This window comes from Budorcas taxicolor, chromosome 19 (assembly GCF_023091745.1).
Source record: "Budorcas taxicolor isolate Tak-1 chromosome 19, Takin1.1, whole genome shotgun sequence".
In the NCBI taxonomy this organism is placed as follows: domain Eukaryota; kingdom Metazoa; phylum Chordata; class Mammalia; order Artiodactyla; family Bovidae; genus Budorcas; species Budorcas taxicolor.
Window position 1 is genome coordinate 47,653,801 of NC_068928.1, and position 25,790 is coordinate 47,679,590.

Below are 25,790 nucleotides of genomic sequence, written 5' to 3' on the forward strand. Positions count from 1 at the left end.
ATACGGGCCATGAAGACGCCTCACTCAGAAGCAATGGCTGTAAGAGTCTGAGGCGTCTGTGCGGTATCCGGGAGCCTTAAGGCCCAGAGCCCGCGGCGCCTTCCGGGAGCCGTAGACCAGGCTCCGCCCTTCGCCCGCGCTTTCCGCACTGCGCATGTCCGGTTTTGTTCCCCTCCCCCCTCCGTCAGCAACGGGCCAAGAGGCGGTGGCGGCGGCGCCGGCGGCGGCGGCAGCGAAGGGGGCGGAGAGGGAGGGGCGCGGCGGGACGGGGCCTGGACCGCGCGTACTTCGGGCCGTGAGGTTCTCTCCGAGTCAGCGGTAGCAACAGCTGCCTCTGCAGCCACAGCAGCAGGTTTGCGTGAGGTGGGTCTGGACGCGGGGCCGTAACCCCTTGGGGGCACCACAGGCAACTGCGGGGCCTAGTGAGGGCCAGGGAACCGCGGCCTCTCTTAACAAAGAGTCGGTGGAGCTTCCAGGAAGCCGAGGCGCAGGGGCCCGGGGAGGGGTAGGAGTGCGGGACTGAAGACTCGAGGAGCCTTTCGAAGCCTCGTCGCCCTCCTACGGCTCCCGCTTCTCCCACAACTCTTAATGAGGCCCAGTTGGCGGCTTTACGGAGGCGGCGATCGTCCGTCCGGGAAGCGATTTGCAGGGTGCTGGGCTCCGGGAGGCATAGGCACGGGGAGGATTCTGACCCGAGCCAGCAGCAGTTAACAGATGCTAGTTTCCAGATCGGGGGACCTGCCAGGCCAAAGTTGCCAAATCTGAAGACAGTGAAAGGCATAGTCTGTGATCTTTGTGTAGCTTTGAATGTATCTGTGACTAGCATCAGCCTCCTCACAAAACTTTTCTGCTGCCTGCTAAAGAGCCTTTCTGATGTGGGTAAATAATTTATATGGAGTTGCAAGCTTAGGCACCAATAATATAAGGAAGAACGATCATACTTCTCGAGACTTCGGGGGAATCGTAGCTTTCTTATCACCTTAGCGGAAGCTTTGCCCCCTCACCCCTTTGGGCGGTTATTCAGATTCCTCTGGCTTCCCATACATTTTGGTTTTTTTGTGAATGATCTTTGTATATATCTATTTTCTGTATACACACCACCGAACTCCTAAAGAGCAGAGATTCTGTTTTAATTCGCTTTAACTTTCCAGAGCCAAGCCCAGTGGAAGGTCTTTCATACCAAAATTCATGTTTAGACTTTAAGTGGTTAAGGGAAAAAAATGTATGTTGTATTTTCCTGTACCCAGATGAGACATACTCTGGCCTAATATGCAGTTCGTTCACCCAAGAAATATTTTTGTTGATAACTTCTGTGTGCCTGTTCCCTACCTGTGTGCTTGATTTGTGACCCGACCCTCCTGAAACATTGTAGTGAGGGGAAGAGAGAAAACAAATATGTAAATTATACTGTATGTTAGAAGATGATTAATGCCTTAGGTGAAAAAAAAAAGCTGAAGAGAGGAATGGGGAGATGTTGCATTTTTAAACAGCATGGTCAGGGAAGTGTTTACAGACAAGCTGATGTTTAAGCAGACTAGATAAGGAGGTGAGGGAGTGAGCCCAGCTAGTTTCTGGAATAATGATCCTTCCAGGCAGAGGAACCAGCAAGTGTAAAGACCTTGAAGAGGACAATGCTGGCTTGTTAGAGGAACAGTTAGAAGACCAGCATGCTTGGAGTACTGTGTGCAAAAGGAGGAATTATTAGGAGATAAGGTCAGGGAGGGGAACAAGGCGTTGCAGGGAGCACCAGACAACCAGGACCTTTTAGGCTGTTGTGAAGATTTCATTTTTCTTCTGCCTGAGATGGAAACTGAGAGTTTTGAGCAGGGGAATGGTAAGATCTGACTTACACTGTTAATAATTTAGTGCAGTTTGTGGAAGAGTACAGTTCTTTATGTTTTAGTTTTTATCACGTCTTTATGTAATCAGCTCTTAGTTTCTTTAAGCCAGCAGAGGGAAAAGAGATGCTTCCAAAACAAGTGTAATCTAGCATTTACTTATTTTGGCTTTAGAAGAATGTGTTGGAATTCTTGGGTTTTGTACAAATTCTTGCTAAAGAATCAGATTTATAGTGTGAGTTATTCTCAAGGCAGATGATTAGATAGAGTAGACGGTGATCAACTGTCACTAGAAATCTTTCTTGTACTCCAAAAACACAATGATAATGAAAAAGTAACATTTTATAATCATTAGTTTTTAGTCCACTATTTTTAAAGTCATTTGTATCTTATTTTCCACCATTGCTCAAAACATAAACTAGCTAGCCAAATTATCTTCTTTGTGTTCCTACACTTGTTCTAATTTCCTAGACTTCGCTGTTTCTAGCTTTCCTCCTTGCATCATACTTCTCTACTCAGCTTATATCTTTCTGTGTTAAAAAAAAAAACCAAAACTTAATCTTCTGGGTTCTAGCTCTCTTTTGAAGCCTGTCCCCATTTGTCAACTTGTAGTGATCTCTGACATCTTCAGTGTCATGTGGCACCAAGGTATGGAATCGCTAAGTCGAAAGAAACTTGAGAAGTCTTAACTTGATATTCTGCATTAACCAATGGAGAGATTGATTTCTGGAAAGAAAAAAAAAAAATGATAAAACATGACAGCTAGTACGCATTGTGCACCATTTGCCAAGCTTTGTTCCAGGTGTATTTTTGTGTGTGAATTCAGTTTTTCACACTAACCCTATGAAGTAGGTGATAGTCTCACCATCTTATAGATGAGGAAAGTAAGGCCAGAGAAGCTGAATAACTTCCATGAAGTTCGCATCAAGTTAGCTGGCAAAGCCAGTGTTTAAACGTAGGCAGCTTGGCTCCACGGTCTGTGCTGCTTTACTGTGCTGTTAAGATTTTCTACTAAATCACATTTTAGTGCCTAAAACAGTACCAAGCAGGTATTGATACTTTATGCTGTCCTTAATTTCTCTCGTTGGCCAAGTTGTGAATCTCCCTAGGTCTCCTATACATTGAATAAACATGAATGATGAGTGTATTCTCTGGAAAACAGAAGAGAAAAAAAAAAATGAATAAGCCATAGAGTTTGTAACATGGAGCTGGAGAGAGAAAAAAAGAACACAGATAGTTTTGAATAGATGTTGGGTGTTTTAAGACTAGAACAGGAGTTTAATGAAGGAAGTAGCTTTTCTCTGGGAAATCATATTCATGTCATAGTTCTAGGAGTTGGTATTTGAGATGGGCGTTGAAGGATAGGACTTTGGCAGATAGATAAAATGAGAGATCTGGTGGGAACAGAATGCAGGGAGAAGGAAGAGCATTCACCAGAGTGCACGTAAAGCACATTGCCACAGCGGAGAGTCTCATTGCAGCCTGATTGAGTAACTGGAGAGCTGTTGAAGGGAATGACAGGATCAGAAGTGTATGGCCAGAAGGTGAGGGGTCAGGGTCTGGAGAAACCCCGAAAGAGGTTTGAGTGCTCACCTCCTTTGAGTGTGACTTTCCCTAGTTCCAAAATATTAACAAACACCTGCCAAAAGAGGTGGGAATTCTTATTTTCTCTTATTGCTATTTATTTCTGACCCACTGTTACTTCATTTAATACTTTACCTCATAGGGCTATTTCCCTCACTTCTTGTAGGTTAAGGAAGGGAGAGATGTTATCCCTCAGTACCGGGCACAAAACAGAAAGTGATTATTGGTCTACATAAAACATGATTGTTATTTCTAAGACCCAATTCACATTGCTCTGTTTAAAGCAAATGCTTGTACATTTTGCTTATGGTTTTATTAGCTAAATCTTTTTGAAGTAAATGTTTTATTTTTAAAAAGCACTATTTTTTAAAGAGAAAAAATGTAACTGAAATTTCACAAGTATATTTGCATTTTAGAGTAGAAGCTGAGGTCTGGACAGCATCATTCTCCCTCATAAACCAGATAAAATAACAGTCTAAAAATACATGTGTGGTTGAATTCTGATTCTTTGATTTTCAAGGGTGTTTTTTTTTAACTATTGTAAAATACCACGTGAAACATCGAAACCATTCTCAAGTGGGCAGTTCATGGACGTTAAGCACATCCACACTGTTTCGCTACCATCTGCACCATAGTGTCCACAGAACTTCTTCCACGTTAGAAAACTGAAACTCTCCCCCCATTAAGCAGTAACTCCCCATCCTCTCTCCTCCTAATTCCTGGCAACCACCCTTCTACTTTGCCTCTGAGTTTGACTAAGTACCTCATGTAAGAGGAATCATACCATATTTGTCCTTTTGTGACTGGCTTCTTTCTCTTGTTTATTTCTGGCTGGACTAGGTCTTCGTTGCTGTGTCCAGGCTTTCTCTGGTTTCTCTGATAGCGAGGGCTACTCCAGTTGAGGTGTGTGGGTTTCTCACTGCGATGGCTTTTCTCTTGTTGCAGTTCCCAGGCGCTAGGCACAAGGGCATAGTGGCCTCAGGGCATGTGGAATCTTCCCGGACCTGGGATCGAACTTGCGTCCCCTGCACTCGCTGGTGGATTCTTATCCTCTGTACCACCAGGGAAGTCCAGCTTATTTCCTTAACTTGACGTCCTTAAGTCTCATCCGCGTTGTAGCATGTGTCAGAATTTTCTTCCTTTTTAAGTCTGAGTACTATTGCTATATATTTATCTTGCCACATTTAGTTTATTCATCCATCTGTAGACACTTGGGTTGCTTCCACCTTTTGTCTTGTGAATAATGCTACTTGGAACATGGGTGTAACAAATGTCTGTCCCTGTTTTCAGTTCTTTCGGGTATGTACTCGGGAGGAAATGCTGTATCATATAGTTCTATGGTTAGTTTTGTAAGAAGCCACTGTAAAGGGAGCTTTGAGAAGACCCATGAATGGTGGACTACATTAATAATATCCTCACTATGTTTTGACTTCCTTATTAACTATTGAGTAGATTTTTCTTCTCCAGTGTTTGCCTAGAGAATGCAAATTACTTTTCATAGACTTAAACCTAAGCAGAGGAGGGCTCATTAAAAAAAAAAAAAGATAAAACCAAATAGAGATTAGGTTGGCCCTCTTGTGCTTCTTATATCTGCTACAGTCCCTCAGACCTCTGATTGTTGAGGACCTGTAACCATCCACATGGACTAATAGTAGGAAAACTGTTCGAGAAAGTAAAAATTAGTGGTGTCTGAGGATGACCTGCTCAGATTTCATCAGGACAGCTGGTTGGCTACATAAGCAAGGCTTGTAATAACAGGAGATGATGGGTTTCACAGATACTGGGATGAAGTTTGAAGAACCTGATATTTATCCATTCAAGGAAAAATTTTTGAGTACTGTATACACCAGACACTAAAGGTACTGCGTTGGACAAAACAAGAAAGTCCTTGCCCACATGGCGCTGACATTCTAGTCAGTGGGTTGTAGAAAGCACAGTTGTTTGGCATTGCTGAAGACAGTTAATTGGGGAACATGGGCAGTGTGACCTAGATCACACTAGTGAAAGGTGTGGGGGCACTTAAGGGTTCTCAGTCTTTGGGATGACCCACATCTTGGAAGAGTTAAAGTATTGCATATTTTTAAGCTATTAAGCAACTCTCACCTGCCCAAGGTCATGCTGCTTGCCTGTCTGCAGAAGTTGAATTTTTAAAACCGAGTATTTATTTCTCTTGTAATTTGAGCCCTTTGGTTATTTAGTGGGATTAATTGATGCCCATCCTCTTCTCCTGTCCTCAGCCTAGGGGAAGTGTTATTTACTCCCTGTTAAAGGTTTTGGTCTTTTCTCTTCAGCTCTCGGCAACACCTTGTTCCTGTGATTTTTCCTGTCTTCCTAAATCTTCAGTTTTTCTATTTGTGTTGGCCTTTCCTCTCCAGCATATAAACATGGTTAGATGTCTTCCTTAAACAAAAAGCAAAATTCCTCTAGTTAACATCTCACACTCTCTTTCACATTGTTAAACGGCCTAGAAAGTAATCTGTACTCCTCTTGGCCTTGTCTTCACCCTCTACCCCTTACCGATCATCACTTAACTTTTTCCCTACTGCTTCAACAGGGGCTTTTCAGTTCTTACCCGCCCCCCAGGCCCCCCCCCCCCCGTCCCCGCCCCCATCTCCTCTTTTCTTATTAACATTGAACATTTCTTTCTGCTTGTAAAACTTAGCACCATCTATGTCACTGTTCTCTGCTACCCTCTCTCTCTCTCTGTCAGGTTTTCACGTGAGCTTCTCATCCCGATCCTTCCTAAGTATGGACCTCCGCTAACACCTCTTTTCTCGCTCTCTCTGCCCTCTCTGCTGGCTTATCTACATCAGTAACCTCAAATGCAGATATCTTGTGTGGGACCTATAACTCCTTCACAGATCTCTCTCTGCAGTTACAGACCTTACTTGCCAGCTTTCCTGAGTGCTCCCATAGATACTGTGAACTGATCTCACTTTCTACCTGCTTCTCCACCCATGACTTTTCTGGGTTTCCATCTGTTAATGGCACCATCATTCACCCAATCTGTAAAAGCCAGAACCCTCCAAAATTATTCTAGACTCTTCCTTCCTCCTCAGCTTCCACGTCTGATTTGGTCATTCTCCCCAGTTGATTCTTCCTCATAAATACCTCAGTACAACATCAGATCTACACTCCACCCTTCCTCATAGCCACTTCCTTAGTTTTGTAGTACCTTGATGTGGTTTATCTGCATTTTTATGATAATGTCCTAACCACTTTCCTTGTGTCCCAACTTTTCATGCCATCTCTCATCTGATCTCTCTAAAATGGTGATCCAAAACATGTCCCCTTTTTTGCTTAAAATTAATGATTCCTTACAGCTGGCAGAGTGTATTTTTGCATGGTGTATTCTTAGCATAGTATACCAACCCTGTATCTGGGCCCTGTTTGTCTTTCTGAACATGTGCCCTGCAGCTTTCCCAAATGTCTTAGAGAACTCTAGCTGCACTAAACTATTTCCAGCCCTCTGTGGTAGCATTTACAGTGCCTTTGATCTAAACTTCTGTCTCTGACACTTCTTCCTTGGTCTAGTGCCTCTTCAGGTTTAAAAAGTTAACACCACTGTCATCTCCAGAAAAACTGCCTTGTCCCCCATTCATGGTAGGTTGGGTACTCTTCTCCTGGGCCATCGATGAATGCGCTTTGTGTAATACCTCTACACATCATTTCTTTTTGTAAGCTGCCTAAAACTCACTGAATTCCTTGAGAATGGGACGGTATCTTTTCATCGATGAATGCCCAGCACCCAATACAGTGCCTGAACTTTCTCAACAGGCTTTCAGTAAGCCATGAGATTGTTCATGTAATTCTTAAAATCTACCAACGTTTGTTTTTTCCATCCTTCCTTTACCTATTTCAATGGCTTGTTTATTATTAGCCTTTTATTATGCATTATATACACAGGAAAAGGGATAAAATTCAGAATCTATAATTTAATGGATTAATTATTAACAGCCTCTTATTATGTATTATATACACTAGGAAAAAGGTTAAAATTCAGAATCTGTAATTTTTGTTGCTTAGGAACAGCTCTTGGAAGGCCAGGCTCACAGATTGGTTAAACAGTACTCTCAGATGCTAAAATTTTCTGGCTTGTAAATCTTCTAACTAAATACCATCTCACTAGAATTATGTTGATTCCTCTTAAGGGATTCCAGAAGAAGGAAGGAAATGGTCTTAATTATGTTTGAGTAAGCTATTACTTATTAAATGCTTACTCGAACCATAAATATTTTCTATGAAAGGTCCAAAATGAGTAAAGACAGTCCCTACCTGGAACTAAGGGTAGAGATTGACATAGCATAAATCAAATTTAATACTAAACAGACTGAACTAAGTACTGTGTAACAGCAATAAAACAAAACCAGTGAGCGGGGTATAGAACCAGAAGAGCAGAGCATATTGTTCCTGTTCCTAGTCACTTGAACAGTGCCATCGTAAAAAGCAGTTTTTGAAACTCTTTTCGCGTTGACTTCAGAGTCTTTTATAAAAATATACACTTTTCTTATTAATGGTAAACTTTAATACAGAGGAAAAAAGTAAAATTCAAATAATTGGTATTAACATTTTGATAAATAGCCCTCCAGCTATCTTGGTACAGGTAACATATTTTTATGTTGAATCATACCACCGACCTTGTTTTATGCCCTTATCATGTTATCAGTGTATAATGGACACTTTTCCATAAATGTGAAACTTAAAATGCACTTTCCCTTTGATAAGCAGTTGTGTTTTTAAAAATTGAGCCTAAGGAAATAATGCATGGATAAAGATATATGATATGTTTCACAACTTTAAAAAAAAAGAAACAGAAGTAGAGAAATGTGTTTATTGACATAGTCATGTGTATCATAAGGTGAAGAAATCGGTAAAACAATTTGTACAGTATGGTTTCAGTTTTGATCTTAAAGTGTGTGTGTGTATACACATATGCATAGAAAAAATAGCAAAATATATCAACAAAATTGTTATCTGGGAGAGTAGTTTCAGGTAGTGTTAAATTTTGGTCGTTTTTGCTTTCTGAGTTTTCTGGTATTCTGTGAAACTTAGGTAACTTGTTTCATTAAAAAGTGGTTTTTTGAAACCAAGGCTAATAAAATAAAAAATTTTATTTTTAAATGAGTTTGATTGATGCTCAGGAAATTTCTTTGTAATCTTTTAACAGTAGGCTAACTGAAAAAGATATTCAACTGGCAATCAAATCTTTTTGAAGGGTATGATATAAAATACTGAATTCCTCTTCCGATTGAAATCTCAGTAAAATAAATTATGCTGTCTTCAGTGTTTCAGAAAATGTGACTTTCAGGGGAAGAGGAAGGGAGCTCAAGAGGGAGAGGTGTGTTATGTGTGTGTAAAAGTATGACTGATTCCCAGAGAGAAAGGGGGCTCAAGATGGAGAGGGGAGTGTGTGTGTGTAAAATTATGATCGATTCACATTGCTGCACAACGGAAACCAGCAATTTTGTGTACAACTTTACACAAAATTGTAAAGCAGTTATCCCCCAATTTTAAAATGTATATCAAATAAAAGAAAATGTGACTGTTTTATTAAGGTTAGCATATTGCATATCTGAAGTCCAAAGTTAAAATTTTTTTAATTGAAGTATAATTGATTTACAGTGTTGTGCCAATCTTTTTTCTTCCAAAATTAAAATTTTAATTGAGAGGCAAATGTTTAAAATTGTAGATAAAGGTTGGAAGAGACATAAACATCAGTGGGCTGCTCACTTTATATAAAGTTAAATTTGTACGTGTGTCTTGTTCCTAACAGATCAGTCACTGACACCATGAACTGGAATAAAGGTGGCCCCGGCACTAAGAGGGGCTTTGGCTTTGGCGGCTTCGCCATCAGTGCTGGGAAGAAGGAGGAGCCGAAGCTCCCGCAGCAGTCCCATAGTGCCTTTGGGGCAGCCAGCTCTGCCTCTGGCTTCGGAAAGTCGGCTCCACCACAGCTCCCTTCTTTCTACAAAATTGGTTCTAAACGGGCCAACTTCGATGAAGAAAATGCGTAAGTGGTAATAATATCTGGTAATTTAGCAAGGTTAGTCTTTGAGGTATTCATTCCATCAAAAAAACTGAAGCAAAAAAACCATTTGTTTCTCAAATAATAACAGGACTTCTTAAATTGGTTATCTCACTGAGTTACATTGTTCTTAACGAGTTAAATTGTTACATTCACTCATTCATAAGGAATATAGTACTTGTGTGGTCCTTTATGTTTCCTTGTTCCAAAATAGATTTGAGGCCATTGAAACCTAAATATGGCTTAAGTGTTTTATTTTAAATTAAATTATTTAATTTACATGGGTTTTAATGTTCTTCACTGAAGTTTTTTATTTACAGCATAGAAGTTGTTTGGTAAACACAGGCAGTTGTCAGAACTGGTAGAGACATAGTTTAACTCAACACTGAACTTAAAACTGTTACAAACTGTTGTGTTGTAACATCTTATAGTGGTAGGAAAATCTCAGATTTTTGCTCACAGTTCTCAGGAACCATATTTACCAGTTACATTTTCTAACTTGATTGTCTAATAAGGTGATTGTTGAAAAGCTGGGGTTTGAAAGTTTGAGCTCTAATTCTTTACAGATTTTAAGTTGTTTTTTTTTTTTGCCAGGTCTAAAGAAATCTTGTACTGCTATTATTCTAGCCTGGTCGTTACACTGTTGAGCTTTTTTTTTTTTTTTTTTTTAAGCCTCAGGATCACAGTTTTTAAAGTATTTAGCAGCATTTTTAAAAATTGGTATATTATTTAGCAATTAAGTTCATAAGTAAGTGTTTAAGATTCAGCAAAGTCCAGGATCATTATTCTAGAGACCAGTTTACCAGCTCAGGGATACATTAAATGAAACTACTGTATAAATAAATACGCATTTGTGTGTGTGTGTATAGCATATAAGAATGGTTAGAGTTTTTAAAATGAAGACTTGAAATGCTTTGAAGTTTAGGCTGTAGTTTCGATCTCTTTAATATTCTGTTGTATTACTCTTTCATTTAATTGTGGGATAAACTCTATAAACAGTATTTTTGTTTTGTTTTAGTGTATAGCTATATCGATACTCTTTTCTGAGATATCTGTTAGAGGGAAAGTGGTACTTTTTCCAGATGTTGAAGTTGTTTCTGAATACTTAACATAATATGGTGAGGAAGTGTGGTTCATGTACAATGTTATATAAGTTTTGAGTGTTCGACACAGTGATTCACAGTTTTTAAAGGTTATACTCCTTTTATAGTTATAAAATATTAGCTATATTCTTGAGCATTTATTTTCAATTCTAGAAGTCTTTTTGTTGGTTCTTAGAAAATAGCCCAGAACTTTTTAAGAAAATCTCTAGCCTTATGAATTTAATCTCAAAGTTTTTAAAGTGTGGTGAAGAATAAACTAGGCTTTTGATATTTCATACGAAAGTATTTTTTCCATAGCATATGCTTTAATATTTGCTGTATCTATTCAACAGTGATATGCTGTTGATAATTTTGTATTGGAAACTCATCCCTTTTGACAGAACTAGAAATATAGTTTTTAACAGACACTACTGAAATAGAGAATCTGCTGTGGTTTTTTTGCAGTATTAGAATTTGGCATATATCAAGTGATACTTAATAATTGGGTCCTAAGCCAAAGGACCAAAATCTCTTAATGGTAACATACACCATAATAAAAATTTTGTTAAAGATTCACCCACCCTCAAATTAAACATTCACTTTATCAATCATGCATCTTAATTTTCAGATATTTTGAAGATGAGGAAGAAGATTCTAGCAACGTTGATTTACCTTACATTCCTGCTGAGAACTCACCTACCCGCCAGCAATTCCATTCCAAGCCAGTAGACTCTGACAGTGATGATGATCCCTTAGAGGCATTCATGGCTGAAGTGGAGGCAAGTATCAACACTGTTACGTTAACATTTTTAGCAGTTAGAAACAGGTCAAATTAACCTAGTGCTTTAGTCCTCAGACAGAGTGTGTTCATTGGCCCTGTGTTGAAAGAATTTTGCTCTTGTATTCCGTAGTTTCTTAAATATCCTTCCATGGCCCTGTAGCATTTTTAGAGATGATTGATGCCTAGGAATTTGAACTGTAACCCTTGAACATAGTGGCTCAAGTGTGTGTGTGTGTGTGTGTGTGTGTGTGTGTGGTGTGTTTTATTTTAATAATTCTTGGTATAGTCTTAAATGGACACTATCTTACTCAATCTAGCTTTTATTGAATACATATTTAAGGTAATTAAACTTAAGGAATTTGCTAAAATTACACATTCTGTATTCAGTATTTTTGGTGTTTGTGCTAAAATTACACATTCTGTATTCAGTATTTTTGGTGTTTTGTTTCTTTTTATCCATGTTCGTGACCTTGCTATAGAAATTGAGACTTGTGACCTCTTCCTCCTTAAAACTCTTCTCACTAGGCTTTTTGTGATTTTGTATTTTGTTCTTTTCTCCCATGTCTCTGACTTTTCTGTTTAATTACTTTGTATTATGAAAAATTTCAAACACATAAAGTAGAATAATAAGATGAGTTCCCATATACCCTTCACCCGGCTTTATCAGGTAACACTTTGGCCAGTCTTTTGTTATCTGACACCTCCCACCCCCTTTTACATTATTTAAAGTAAATCTCCAACATATCATTTCATCTATTGGTATTTCTATGTCTTTAGCTCTTAAAAAACAACTACCATATGATTACACCAAAAAGAAAAATCCTTACCTAGCCATGTGACTGTTATCTGTCATTCTTGTGATTCTCTTCCAATTTCTCATATGATGTTTCTCCTACAGTTCTCTTTATTAACGTGCTATCTTCAGGCTTTATACATTCCTTTATAATAATAAAAATTCCTTAGTGACCTCACCCACTTCCAAAATTAACTTCTGTGTGAATAAATTAATATCTTTAGATCCATAGTCTGTCTTTAGTTTCAGCTCTGCTTTTCTAGAAACATATTGGCCATTTTTACATGAGTGTGTCCCCCTGGTCCCTTTTAACTTTTTTTTTTTTTTTTTTTTGGCCCCAATAAACAGCATGTGGAATTTTAGTTTCTTAACCTGGGATTTAGCCCTGGCTCTGCACAGTGAAAACACAGTCCTAACCACTGGACTGCCAGAAAATTCCCACATTGGCTTTAATTTCTTCCTTTAAATAGCCCCCTTTTTTTTTTTTTCAATTTTATTAAGGTATAGTTGATTTACAGTGTTGTGTTAATTTCTTCTGTACAGCAAAAAGTGACTCAGTAATTGACTGAAAAATTCCATGTACAGAGGAGTCTGGCCGGCTATAGACCATGGGCCCACAAAGAGTCAGACGCAACTGAGCATAGCACACAGCACATATACTCATCAAAGATACTGGCCTATACTTTTATTTTTTGGTAGTGTCTTTGTCTGGTTTTGGTTTCAGGGTGATAGTGGCTTCATAGAATGTCTTTGGGAGAAGGCAATGGCGACCCACTCCAGTACTCTTGCCTGGAAAATCCCATGGGTGGAGGAGCCTGATAGGCTGCAGTCCGTGGGGTCGCTAAGAGTCGGACATGACTGAGTGACTTCACTTTTACTCTTCACTTTCATGCATTGGAGAAGGACATGGCAACCCACTCCAGTGTTCTTGCCTGGAGAATCCCAGGGACGGAGGAGCCTGGTGGGCTGCCATCTGGGGTCACACAGAGTCAGACACGACTGAAGCGACTTAGCAGCAGCAGCAGAATGTCTTTGGGAGTGTTCCTTCCTCTTTGGTCTTTTGGAAGAGTTTGGGAAAGATCAGTGTAAGTTCTTTGTGTTTTTGGTAGAATTCCCCAGTGAAGCTGGTCCTGGACTTCTGTTTGTAGGGAGTTTTTTACTTATAGATTTTATTTAATTTCTAGTGTTTGGTTTGTTCAAGTTACCTGTTTCTCTTCTTCATTCAGTTTTGGTGGGCTGCATGTTTCTAGAAAGTTGTTTGTTTCTTCTAGGTTGTTGAATTTGTTGGCATCTAGTTGTTCATAGTATTCTCTTAGGGCTTTTTTGTTGTTGTTATAGTTGTGATTTCTTCTCTTTCATTTCTTATTTGGGTTTTCTCTCTCTCTTTTTTTTTTTCTTTTTTGCTGTGTGGTATGTGGGATCTTAGTTCCCTGACCAGTGATGGAACCTGTACCCCCTGTATTGGAAGGCAGAGTCTTAGCTGCTGGACTGCTGGGGAAGTCCCGTCTTTTTTTTTTCTAGTAACTGATCAAGCATGTTTATGACTTGCTTCATTTATTCCTCAGAATAACAAAAGTGAATAGGCAAAAAAACGATTTAAAACTTCTTAACTGATAAAAGAAAAAACGGAACCCTAAGAGAAATCACTTCTCCAAACCACACTGGCACTGTGTGGCAGAGCTGGGATGCAGATCTAATTTTCCTTGGTTAGTAGTCCTGAGAACCAGCTCTTGTCCAGAACGTAGTGCTGCCTTCCTCTCCTCCCCTGCCAGGCTCTGTCAGTCTCTACAGTGTCTCTTGTGTCTGTTTCTGTCTCCATTATGGTCCTCTTCCCCTCTACCTTAACTCTTACTGGTCTAAATCAATTCTCTCCCTTCTTTAGGCTCTCTGCTCTCCTGTCCATGTCATGTGCAGCTGCGGAGTAATTGGACTGAAGCATGCTTCTTGTCATGTTACTCCTCTTACTCGGAAACTGTCACTTCATTGGTTATGAAGTCAAGTCCTTCTAGATCCCTCAGTTACTTGTTACCTGAAGTCTTCAGCCAGAATTCATCTCTCCTCTAAGGAGGCAGGGGAGAAAAAGAATCCAGTAAAGATGTGGTTTTGTTTGGTGTAAACAATGCTTTTTAAAAACAGGAGCCAACATTTTTAAGATCCGGAGATTTTTTTCTAAAAGATCAGTCTCCTGAAAAGTGAAAAATGTGGCAAGACTAGGACTGCATTCTTGGGTGGCAAAAAACAAGCTGTTGCTGACAAAGTAACTGCCTGCTTCGGGCAAGGCAGGCTTTTTCTACTTCGCCCATCAGTCCCTATTGTCTTCTTGACACTGAGGCCATTGCTTAGAGCCTTTTACCTTCATATTTGTGTTGTAATTTTCTTATAGTAGAGAAGTAGTTTTCCTGAGTGTGAGTCTGTTGTCAAATATCCAAAAATAAAACTCAGTGCTATGTGTTAAAAGAAAAATTAGAGCATGCTTCTTCAGAATATTCAGGGCCTCCTCTGGTGGCTCAGTAGTAAAGAATCTATCTGCCAAGCAAGAGATGTGGGTTTGATTCCTGGGTCAGGCAGATCCGCTGGAGAGGGAAATAGCAACCCACTCCAGTGCTGGCCTGGGACATCCCATGGACAGAGAAGCCTGGAGGGCTACAGTCCATGGGGTCAAAGAGTCGGACACAACCTAGCAGCTAAACAAAAACAACTTAGTAAGATGCAAGCAATACATGTCTGTATCAGAAGAATGGAACTTTTCTTATCTTGGCTCACTTCATTCATTGTGAAATTGCTACCCATTGAGTATTTTGGGTTTCCCACCTTTGATTTAGAATGTATTACTTTCCAAAGAGTGTATACCTAAAAAGTAGCAGAGCCAGGATTCAACTCCAAAGCCCATGTAAACTCCAAAGCCCATGTTCTTTTTGCTGTATCATTCAGCATCTGAGTTCTTGTGTTGTGTATTTCTGCATAATGCTTACCAGAACTACTCAACATACCTGTGCTTTGCAAGATGGTAGCAATTTTGTAAATACAGTGTGTTAAATGATTCTCTCTAGAAGTAAAGGCAATGGATAAACGGTTTGTTTTGTTTGAGATATCATGTACACGTTGGTTTAGGGTTTTTTTTAATCTTGATATATGGACGTTTCCCAAAGGGCTGTGTTTCTCATTATTTTTTCAGATCCCTAGTGATGAATTAGAATAAAAATCAACTGTTGATTTTTTGAGGTTTAAATTTAGATTTAATTTTTGGTAGTGCAAGCTGGCATAGCCCTTTTTGAGTAGGAGTATCCAAGAATGGTCCAAATTCTCTTGCTTGGAACTTCAAGTAGTTGAAGCTGTTTGGAGGTTAAATCTTTTTGATATAACATCATTCTTCCAGATCTTTTCTGCAGTAGTATCCAAAGGCATTTTGCTGATTTTTGGACAGAGAGATTGGGTGTTATCTGATCTTGGGGAGAGTGTTGTTGCCAAGGTATTGCATTAATCCAAATCAAAGAAGTCAGAAAAACTCACATTGCTTTACAACAAAAAAGAGTTAGCAGAATGTGTTTTAACCTTGGCGAAAAGTAGTTAATTCTTCTACCCTTGATTTTCACGTGTATAAAGCAAAGAATTAATTTAGATCAATAATTATCAATTTGCTATATAAAAATTACCTATGAAAAAGGGAAAAACTACATGTATTTAAGTCCACCCCAAAGGGTTCTGATGTAGTAGATTTATTTGTTGTCTTTCCATTGCTAAGTCGTGTCTGACTTTGCAGCCCCTGGACTACAGCATGCCAGGCTCCCCGTCCTTCACTGTCTCCTGGAGTTTGTTCAAACTCATGTCCATTGTCAGTGATGCTGTCTGTCCAGCCATCTCATCCACTGTTGCCCACTTCTCCTGCCCTCAGCTTTTCCCAGCATCAGGGTCTTTTCCAGTGAGTCAGCTTTTCCCACTAGGTGGCCAAAGTATTGGAGGTTCAGCATCAGTCCTTCCAATGAATATTCAGGGTTGATTTCCAGTAGGATTGATTGGTGGTCTTGCAATCCAAGGGACTCTTAAGAGTCTTCCCCAGCACCACAGTTCAGAACACCAGTTCTTGGGTGCTCAGCCTTCTTCATGGTCCAGCTCTCACATCTGTACATGACTATGGGAAAAGCCATAGTTTTGACTGTACAGACCTTTGTTGGCAAGATGATGTCTCTGCTTCATAGCTTTCCTTCCAGGGAGCAAGCGTCTTTTAATTTCATGGCTGCAGTTTATTTAGTGCACGGTTTTTCAACCTAAGGGCATTTAGGGCTGGATAATTCTTTGGTGGGCTGTCCTGGGCATTGCAGGATGTTTAGAGGCATCTATGGCCTTCACCCACTGGATGTTAGTAACCACTCCCCCCACCCCAAGTTGTGCCAACCAAAAAATGTCTCCTGATATTGCCAGATGTCCACGGGGGATAGAATCACCCAGGGCTCAGAACCACCTTTCTAGAGCCAGATACAGAAATCTGCATTTTTTTACTAGCCCCTTCCCTGGTGGCTGAGAGGGTAAAGCGTCTGCCTACAGTGTGGGAGACCCGGGTTCGATCCCTGGGTTGGGAAGATCCCCTGGAGAAGGAAATGGCAACCCGCTCCAGTACTCTTGCCTGGAAAATCCCATGGACCGAGAAGCCTGGTAAGCTACAGTCCATTGGGGTCGCAAAGAGTCAGTCAGACACGATTGAGCGACTTCACTTTCACTTTGGTAATTATATCATTAACTCTTTAAAAAAAAAAGTCAATCTAGCATTTTTGCTAATTTTTCCACACATGGTATATTTGCAGATAAAAACTGTGAAATCTGCATATATAGTCAAGTTTTTAGAACATGGGTATTTCTATCTAGAAAATAGTTGTCAAAAAAACAATTTGATTGCATCAAAGTGCAGTTGTCAAAATGCATAGCTAAAACTGTGATGGTACTTGTTTGAATCTAAAAATTCTTTATAAAGAAATTTTCCTTTCAGTGTTTTTAGTTGGTGATTCCATACGGCCTTTTGTTTCATTAGGATCAGGCGGCTAGAGACATGAAGAGGCTTGAAGAAAAGGACAAGGAAAGAAAAAACGTAAAGTAAGTTGTTTTCTTCTCCTTCAGAAAGGTTACATGAAAATTGCTACATTATTGCAAAGCCTGTTCCCCCAGAGTTTATAAAGAAAAATTAAACTACACAAATGTCCTGACTTAAAGTTATTACCTTAAATAATATTTCTGTAGGTAATAGAGATGACTGCATTTACAGTAATTAAAAAGCATTCTCTTTGGTAGTCAACTGTAAATAGTTTTTAGTAACCACAAGAGCGAATTACACAGGGAAGCAAGAAAGCATCATTACTAGTTTGAGTTCATTTTTCTGAGTTTTGTCCCCATAACTAATATAAAATAGGCTTATGCATATGTGATTGATTTTTAAGATGTAACAGTAATTATATACAAAAACTATGTATATTATTAATAAATAATAAAACCTGATTTGAGAGTGACATGCTTTAGCAACTAGTCAGAGCTTGAAATACTTTATTTTCTAGGAAAGAGAATTCTCCTCTTTCCCTTGCTGAATATGCTTTTCTCAAGGCTTTTGCTACCAAGCACAGGCAGGCAGGTTGGACTTTCCGCTCTGCTTGGCAGTCAGTGCTCAGCCCCTCCCAAGGCTCCTGTGCCAGACGGAGGGTCTGCCCTCTCTTGGGTGCTTATTGTGTGTTGCGCTCCCTTCCAGCTCCCCTCCACTGGTGGTGTCGCTTGCCCTAGGAATAGCAAGTGCTCTAGGGTAGGCAGAAAATCTGATTAAAAAGCAATGGTTGTGGGAATTAAGCAACTATACTTTTCATACTTCCTGAGAGATGCAAGTGGTGAAGGTCCACTTCTCCACATGAACTGTTTTAGTCCCAGATTTTAAAGAGTTGATGTAGTTTTTCTCTCTGTCCCTGAGGATTTTGGCTGAATGCAGTTACTCAGAGCTAAAAACTCTGGGGCACATTAAGGCAGTTGTGACCATCTTTAGTGTATACCAAATGCAGGTGTTCTTCTTGTTTCTGTTTTTTAATACAAAATCCTTTTCACAACTGCAGTGTGTTTGTTGTGTGGGATATACAAGGCTAGGGCCCTTGGGTATCTCTCTGCACAAGTTTTTACTCCCTATATTCTTGTTAGTATTGATATATTTGATGTTTCTAGGGGTACCACATCATCCCATTCAAAAGAAATGCAAACTGCAGCTTATAGTGTGAAATCAGACATACATGGTGGATGGATGGCTTCCAGTGTGCTTACTGCTACTTTGTTATTGTTAGTGTTCAAAGTTCCTGTCCTGTATGGAATTCAACACTAATGTGCTATAAGTATGGAGCTGGGTATGTGGAACATTTGCAGGGAAGTTTGTTTCTCCGCTTGTTTTTCCAGGGGTATTCGAGATGACATTGAAGAGGAAGATGACCAAGTGAGTTCCTATGCAGTATTTCTATCTTTTACTCTCACCCCACAAAGTCTGTCCTGGGGACAAGCTAGAGCTTGTCTTGACTGAAATGGCCATTCCTGACATTCAGCAGGGAATGTCATTTGACTTGCTCCTTTTCTCCCTGTGTGACCAGTTGGTAATATAAAGATTCATGTGGCTTTCCCCCATGTTGAAGATGGAAATTTTGGTCAAGTACGATATCAAAAACAAAGATGAGCTTTACTCAGCGTGATTTTTTTAAATCCAAAATTAATGTTTATTCTGATAAATCAAGAAGTAGAATAGGGTGGGCTCTATAGACAACCTCTAGTAACACCTAACCTTGACCTGTTTCTAAGGGTTCTGTTTGTGATTCTTGTGTTTCAAGATGGAACATTCATTAAATGACAGTCCTTTAGTATTTTTTTTCCCCATTCAGTTGTGGGATGGAGAGAAGGGACCCAGAGTGAGCCCTTTCTAGGTTGGTGACCCTTCTAATCAGTGTCAGCTTCCAAACTTGGATTGGTAAAGCCACAGCATGTGTTCCACAGCTCTCAGCAGGGTAGGTAGTAGACACTCCACCCCAGGAAGGCTGTGGAACTGACAGTTTTATAAGTCTTCTGTTAAGCAAGCTGAATCACTTTATGGTAGTAACTCATTTCCTCTGATTGTCCCTCTGAATACTGCTATTGTTAAAGGAATCATTGCTAGTAAGAGTCTTGTCTTACTGGGTAGGTATGTAAACTGTGCAGTCATCTGGTACGCTGTGCACACTAATTACAGGAGCAAAAATGTTCTGTTATACTTGGGTATGATTGTGATCTTGTGCTTTCCTGCAGGAAGCTTATTTTCGGTACATGGCAGAGAATCCAACTGCTGGTGTGGTTCAAGAGGAGGAGGAAGATAATTTGGAATATGATAGTGATGGAAATCCAATTGCACCTTCCAAAAAAATAATTGATCCTCTTCCTCCCATTGATCATTCAGAGGTACTGTATTTCTTGCTGAATTTGGCTTTTCTTTCAAGCTGATGCAGTTTTCCTCAGCTTTAATATTTAGGTTTTCCCCATAGCAGAGTACTCCTCTGATTCGTACTCCTTATTGTGTCATGAGAATATTTCTTTGGGATTTTGTCGTATTTGCCAAGTGATTGAGTCAGAAGGTGGCTGAATGGCTGAGACTTTGTAGCCTGTACTGTTCAAGGCACAGCTGAGTCTCTTGCTCACATTCAGTTTTAGGTGAAGAATTTTTTTCAAGCAATTGTACTTGTTTTCCATACCATCACTTACCATCTTCCTTTCACTGTGGGTCCCTGGGCCTGCATTTGCTTTTTAATTGCTGTAAACCTTTACCATTTCTCCCAGATCTGGGGCAGATGAAAGGCTGTTCTTAAATCAGGAAAAGGAAATGAGGATATCATTGTACTCACTTGGGGGAAAAAATCAGTATTTCATCCAGGTTAAATATCAGACTAGAGCTTGCATACCCTGGTGATTCTAGATCTAGAGCAGTGGTTTTCAAAGTGTGGTCCAAGGACACCTAGAAGGATCTTTTCACGGAGTCTACAGAGTCAGAAGAATTTTCCTGGTGATGCTAAGATTGTTTGTCTTCTCCACTGCGTCAGCGTTTGCACTGATGACTGAAAGCAGTGCTGATACGGTAGCCTGAATCGGGACAGCGGTGCCATTTGTCCAGTAGTCACTGCATTCTCCTGTGACTATCACAGGACCAAAAATAAAAGCCAGCTTCACTTAAGAATGTCCTTGATGAAACAATGACAGTTATTTAATCTTGACTCTTACATTACTCGTACATTCCATGTGACAAAATGGGAAAGGGCAGGTAAGCATTTTTATTGCAAGCCAAGATAAGACAGTTGTCTCAAGGAAAGGCACTTAGGTGTTCAAGTTGTGAACTGAGCTAGCTGCTTTTTTTCATGGAACACCATTTTCACTTGAGAAAATGAATGACACATCAAGGGAAACAAGAGTGTCTCTTGTCAGCGATAGAAACTCGAGTTTTCAGGCGGAAATTAGAATTTTCCTTCCTTGGCTTTAATCAGAATAACACATTGCAATCATTTGAATGCAGTAGGAAATATAAGATTTGGGAAAAGGTGAAGCAGTGTTATAACATAAAAGTTATCTTTATTAAAGTGTATATGTTAAAGTGTCATGGGGTTTGTTATTTTAACATGAATTATAAATTTAAAATTTTTATTTTTAATACAGTAAATAACACTAGATAATAACCATGTTTTAAATGAAATCTCATTGTATTTCTGTTAAGTGTAAAGGGTACCTGAGACCAAAAAGTTTGAGAGCTACTGGTCTAGACTAGAGTGTGGGTTATATTCAGTTTTTTACATTTCCCTTTTGTGCAGCTGTTACCACTTAAGGAGTTGGCATTTTACATGTGGCAAATGAAGCTACATAATGAAATCTATCTGGGAAGCTGCATCCATGATAAAGAGTGAAAATATAATAGGGAAAAAAACGCAAGTATTTGAAATAGTTGTCTAATAAAATATTTGAGATACTTGACAGAGTACTCAAACTTCATCCTGCCTGGGGTATATCCCATAGTTGTCCTAATGTAATGAGAAGTCTGCCAGGAGAGACCAGAAATGAAGAAAGAATACCCTTTCTTCACATTCTTCTTTTTTTTCCCTCTTATTTGGGAAAAAAAAAATTGTGTGTGTAAAAAAACTTCAGTATTTGTACATTTTTGTAAATAAAGACAAAAATTGTTACCCTCATGGACCTTCTGTTTTGATAAGAGAACTGAAGAAAAGGGCTTGGTGCAGCATTGTGTGGAGCTTAATAAAAGGTCCTGTTAATAACTCTAAAGGAAAACTTAGTTCTTTCTTTCTCTTTGTTGATAGTACCATGGAACGATAATGAATTTTAAGCTGTATCTAGGATTATGAAAATTTTGACCACCTATCAAAGGCTTAAGTTCTCCTTAAAAAAAAAAAAAAAAACAGATTTACTGTAGACATATCGTGTCAGAAAGAGAATCATTTGGCCAGATTCATATGTGGTAATATGCTCGTGTTTTGTTTTCTTAGTACAGTAAGCTATGAGAGGAGTAGTAGAAATGACTTCTTCCCTCTTTGGAATTGGAAATGCTTGACAGTACTTTTTTTTAAAGTTAACATAAACATTTCCATGTTTCTAAAAAGAATGGAACTCCTTAGAAATATTATCAGAGGCCTAGATCTAGGTGAACCGCTTACCACAGAGCATATTTAAATGTTACAGGGTAGAATATCTGAGTCCTTTGGCATTAGAGATTCCTTAGTCTGCATCAAGGCTGTTCAAACAGGAATGGGGAAAAAGTTCGGGTTGTACTTCGGGGATTTGTGTCATGAATAAGTGAATTCCTTTTTTCTCTCTAGCTGGTTATGGCTTTACTTGTATTTGTGAAAGGTGATTTTGCATTAAAATCAAACTTACAGGATCGAATCTTGAATTCTAGACTAACTTTGAATAATTGGACCTGCAGATTGACTATCCACCATTTGAGAAAAATTTTTACAATGAACATGAAGAGATAACCAACCTCACCCCACAGCAGCTAATAGATCTCCGGCATAAGCTCAACCTTCGGGTAAGTCGGGTAGTAAGGCAGAGATTCATATTAATGTTAATTAGTCCAGGGTTAGTAGTGTTGCTTATCCATACTGAAATAATGTTGAATTTCTTCTCCAACAGTCCCTAAACTGTCTTTGATAGAGTAATAATTAGACCCCTTGGACTCTTGTGTCTTGATTTTACTGTTTTAGTTTTACAGCTGTTTTAGGATAGGATTTTTTTTAATTTGATGTATACACATGAGTTGCTATATGTATGTGTTCAGTCAACTTTGTGTAGTTTTTTTTCTAACTGTGTGTTGTGTTGGAACAATAGGTCATATGACCTTAAAACCAATCAGTAAGTGTTTCTCATAGCCATGAGAGCAATGTGCTAATTAAGAACTGTTTTGGGCGGGCTAAAGGCAAGTGGTCCCCATCTTTAGAAAGAGGAGACAAAATTAACTGATGTGAACAATATGGGAAGTCTTAAAATATTTCAAGATTAAGATGCACTTGCTTTTCACATTATATACGGCACGATTTTTTAATTAGATGAAGAAATTAACAACTTTACAAAATATGCATGCACTAATATCAGAATAATAGTTTTAAACTGTCCACTAAAAAGCTTTGGGTTGTACGTTGGCCACATTTGTTTAAGGTGCTGCTAGGTACGAAGTGAAACATACGGGTAGTAAAATGATGCCTGCTCTGGTGTGGACAACTTTCTGGCCATACCAGTTGCTACGTGATGTTTGAACTTGTTTCCTGAGGGGTAGGTGGTTGAGTGGTTTTGTGTGTGTGTGTGTACATGCTTGTCTGTTTTCTAAGAAGTACCCCTTAAAAAAAACAGAAGTGAAATGCTGATTGGAAATAGCAGCATTACCCCAGAAGCATTGAAAGCTTGGCACTGTTGGGGTCAGCATGGAGGTGGAAGCCCTTTCCTCACCTGGGTACAGTTCAGACACTCAAACGTGGCAGTGTCTGCATCTGCACTAAGCAGAGCACTGTCTCTTCAGGCATGACTGAGATTGGAGACAGTAGATAATATCTTTATAACCAGTAGGTTATAGGTGTGTCTGAATTTGGAGCTCATTTGCACTCTATTTCTAGAGTAAATTTTATTTTTTCTACCACTTAGTTAATAGTTATACACATGGAAAAAACTATTGACTTTTTCCAGTTTTTTGAACATGACTTTTTATTTTCTATGAGAAAATTCACTGTGATTGAAGAGATTTCAAGGCCCGTAATCATTTAAAATAACATGACCATTATCTCAGAAATATTTATTTTGGAGTTTTTTTTAATGCCAGATTTAGGTCCATTATTATTTGAATTTTACCTTTTCACACATTGTAAGCTATTAGGTATAGACTTAGGTTTTCACTTCTTCATATTCCAACTAAACACTGGAGAGCTACAGGTAAATATTGTTGACCTTCAAGTGCTATTTATTTTGAAGTATAAGTCATTCCTGCAAGTCATCTTTATCTCTAGGTTTCTGGTGCTGCACCTCCTAGACCAGGAAGTAGTTTTGCTCATTTTGGGTTTGATGAACAACTTATGCACCAGATTCGGAAATCTGAGTACACACAGCCTACTCCAATACAGTGCCAGGTAAGTAAATATGGGTCACAAAGCGTTGGGCATGACTGACTGACTGAACTGAACTGAAGTAAATACAATGAAAGAAAAATGAAGTAGAATGACGTTGTGATCTTTTTTTTTTAACTGACAAAGCAACAAAACACTTTAATACAGAACTGTATTGACATGGATAGAACTTTTGAAACCTTTAAAAAATTTTTTTTAAAAAGCAGAAGTGAATATTTTACCACTCTTTAAGTTACTGACTGCCATCACCTGAGATGGACCACATTCTGTCCATGGAATGTGAATCTCTCTAAATAAACTGCTTTCACTTCACTATGGCTTGCTTTTGAATTCTTCCCTGTGTGAAAGCCAGGGGCCCTCATTTGGTGACTTGTCTTAGGAGCTCAGCTGAGTGAGACTTAGGACGTGAGGTGCTCTTCTCCCCTTCGTCACTTTTCTTCAATTATAAAAATGTAGCCCGCTCTGTCCTCCGGTCAGAGCCCTGTTATCTGGCCACGTGTATCTTTCACTAGTGTGCTGTATTAATAAATCTACTTCTTACCTATTTTTAAAAGCTGCTAAAGGACTAAGAACTGTTCTTCTGTTTCTGATAAATGTCTTGAAAATATGATTTGAAGAAAACTGTTCGTTAAGCCTAAACTAAACAAAAGTTTGTGTGTGGAGAAATATAGCACTGTCAGTTAAGAGGATTCCTTTGTCCGTGGCCTGAAACTTCTCATTTATAACTGAAAGTAATAGCTTCTGTTTCCCATTTATAAATGGATTTTATTCTTTTCCACACAGTTCAGTATGTGGATGAGACATTCTATACCTTCATGGTGAGGTGGGACAAATTTTTTTTTTTTTTTTAATTTAAGCAATGATAATGTTTCCTACAAATGAAGTTTATGGGAATCCAGATGTTTCATTCTCCCCCCCCGCCAGGTATTTCTTGTTATTCCATAACCAGTGTGCATAGCCTAGGACATTTTTGTCCCATTGGAAATAAATGTCATTATTAGTCATCTGCCCTTTCTCAGGGTTGCCTTCAGTTCATCTTTAAATGGAAAGTTTGGATACTACTTCTCTTTTTCCTCTAGGGTGTACCTGTGGCATTAAGTGGTAGAGACATGATTGGTATTGCCAAAACCGGCAGTGGGAAAACTGCTGCCTTTATCTGGCCCATGTTGATTCATATCATGGACCAGAAAGAATTGGAACCAGGTGATGGACCGATTGCAGTGATTGTGTGCCCCACTAGGGAGCTCTGCCAGCAGGTATGTGCTTTGTGTAGAGTGCCCCCTTCCATATATCAACAAATGAGGACTAATCAGCTTGGTAGAATCACCAGAAAACTTTGTGTTTTTTTTAATAATTGTATGAAATACACAAAATTTGCTATTTTAACCATTTCTAAGTGTACAGTTCAGTGACATTAAGTAGATTCACATTGTTGTGCTCTCAGGAAACTTCCGGAAAATATTGCACGTTATGTATTTTCTATATAACCAATTGATTTGGGAACCAATTGATTTGCCTTTTGTGCGGTGAAAGACAATAACAGGGTCAGGAAGAGAAGTGAAAAAGAATAGTCACAACAAGATTTTAGATAGCCTTTTAAGATGTGATAATGGTACCCTGTTTATTTTCTTTATGAATAAAATTGTGTTTGTATTTTCTACCTTTTGATTTTCTATTGACATCACATTTTGTGTGTTTTTCATAACTCCTTTTTTGGACTGTGACAGGTTAGTGTCACAGAGGTATTTGTTCATATGCCATCATGTTACCTTTGTAGATCCATGCAGAATGTAAGCGGTTTGGGAAAGCATACAATCTTCGATCAGTGGCTGTGTATGGAGGAGGGAGCATGTGGGAACAGGCCAAGGCCCTTCAGGAAGGGGCAGAGATTGTTGTCTGTACACCAGTAAGTATGTCTTAGGTTTAAGTAGCTTATCAGCCTCTCTCGGTATTGAAAAAATGTCAGTTGTTGGAAGGCATTCCCCTGAAATGTGGTGAAGCAGGGTTGAGAATACTCCGAGGCAGTGATAGCTTGTGGCTTTGGTTTA

General features: G+C 39.1%; 1 protein-coding gene across 1 annotated transcript in view; it reads left to right on the forward strand.

Moving 5' to 3' along the window:
- The first annotated feature begins 225 nt into the window (after positions 1-225).
- The window catches only part of DDX42 (DEAD-box helicase 42), a 35,008-nt gene continuing 9,443 nt past the window's right edge, over positions 226-25,790 (forward strand). The window contains exons 1-10 of the mRNA XM_052658200.1: positions 226-363; positions 9,196-9,432; positions 11,158-11,308; positions 17,127-17,188; positions 18,515-18,551; positions 19,388-19,537; positions 22,056-22,160; positions 23,626-23,745; positions 24,822-24,998; positions 25,520-25,648. Of these exons, the coding sequence (XP_052514160.1) occupies positions 9,212-9,432; positions 11,158-11,308; positions 17,127-17,188; positions 18,515-18,551; positions 19,388-19,537; positions 22,056-22,160; positions 23,626-23,745; positions 24,822-24,998; positions 25,520-25,648 (1,152 nt within the window). The 5' untranslated portion in view covers positions 226-363; positions 9,196-9,211. The remainder of the gene's footprint in view (positions 364-9,195; positions 9,433-11,157; positions 11,309-17,126; positions 17,189-18,514; positions 18,552-19,387; positions 19,538-22,055; positions 22,161-23,625; positions 23,746-24,821; positions 24,999-25,519; positions 25,649-25,790) is intronic.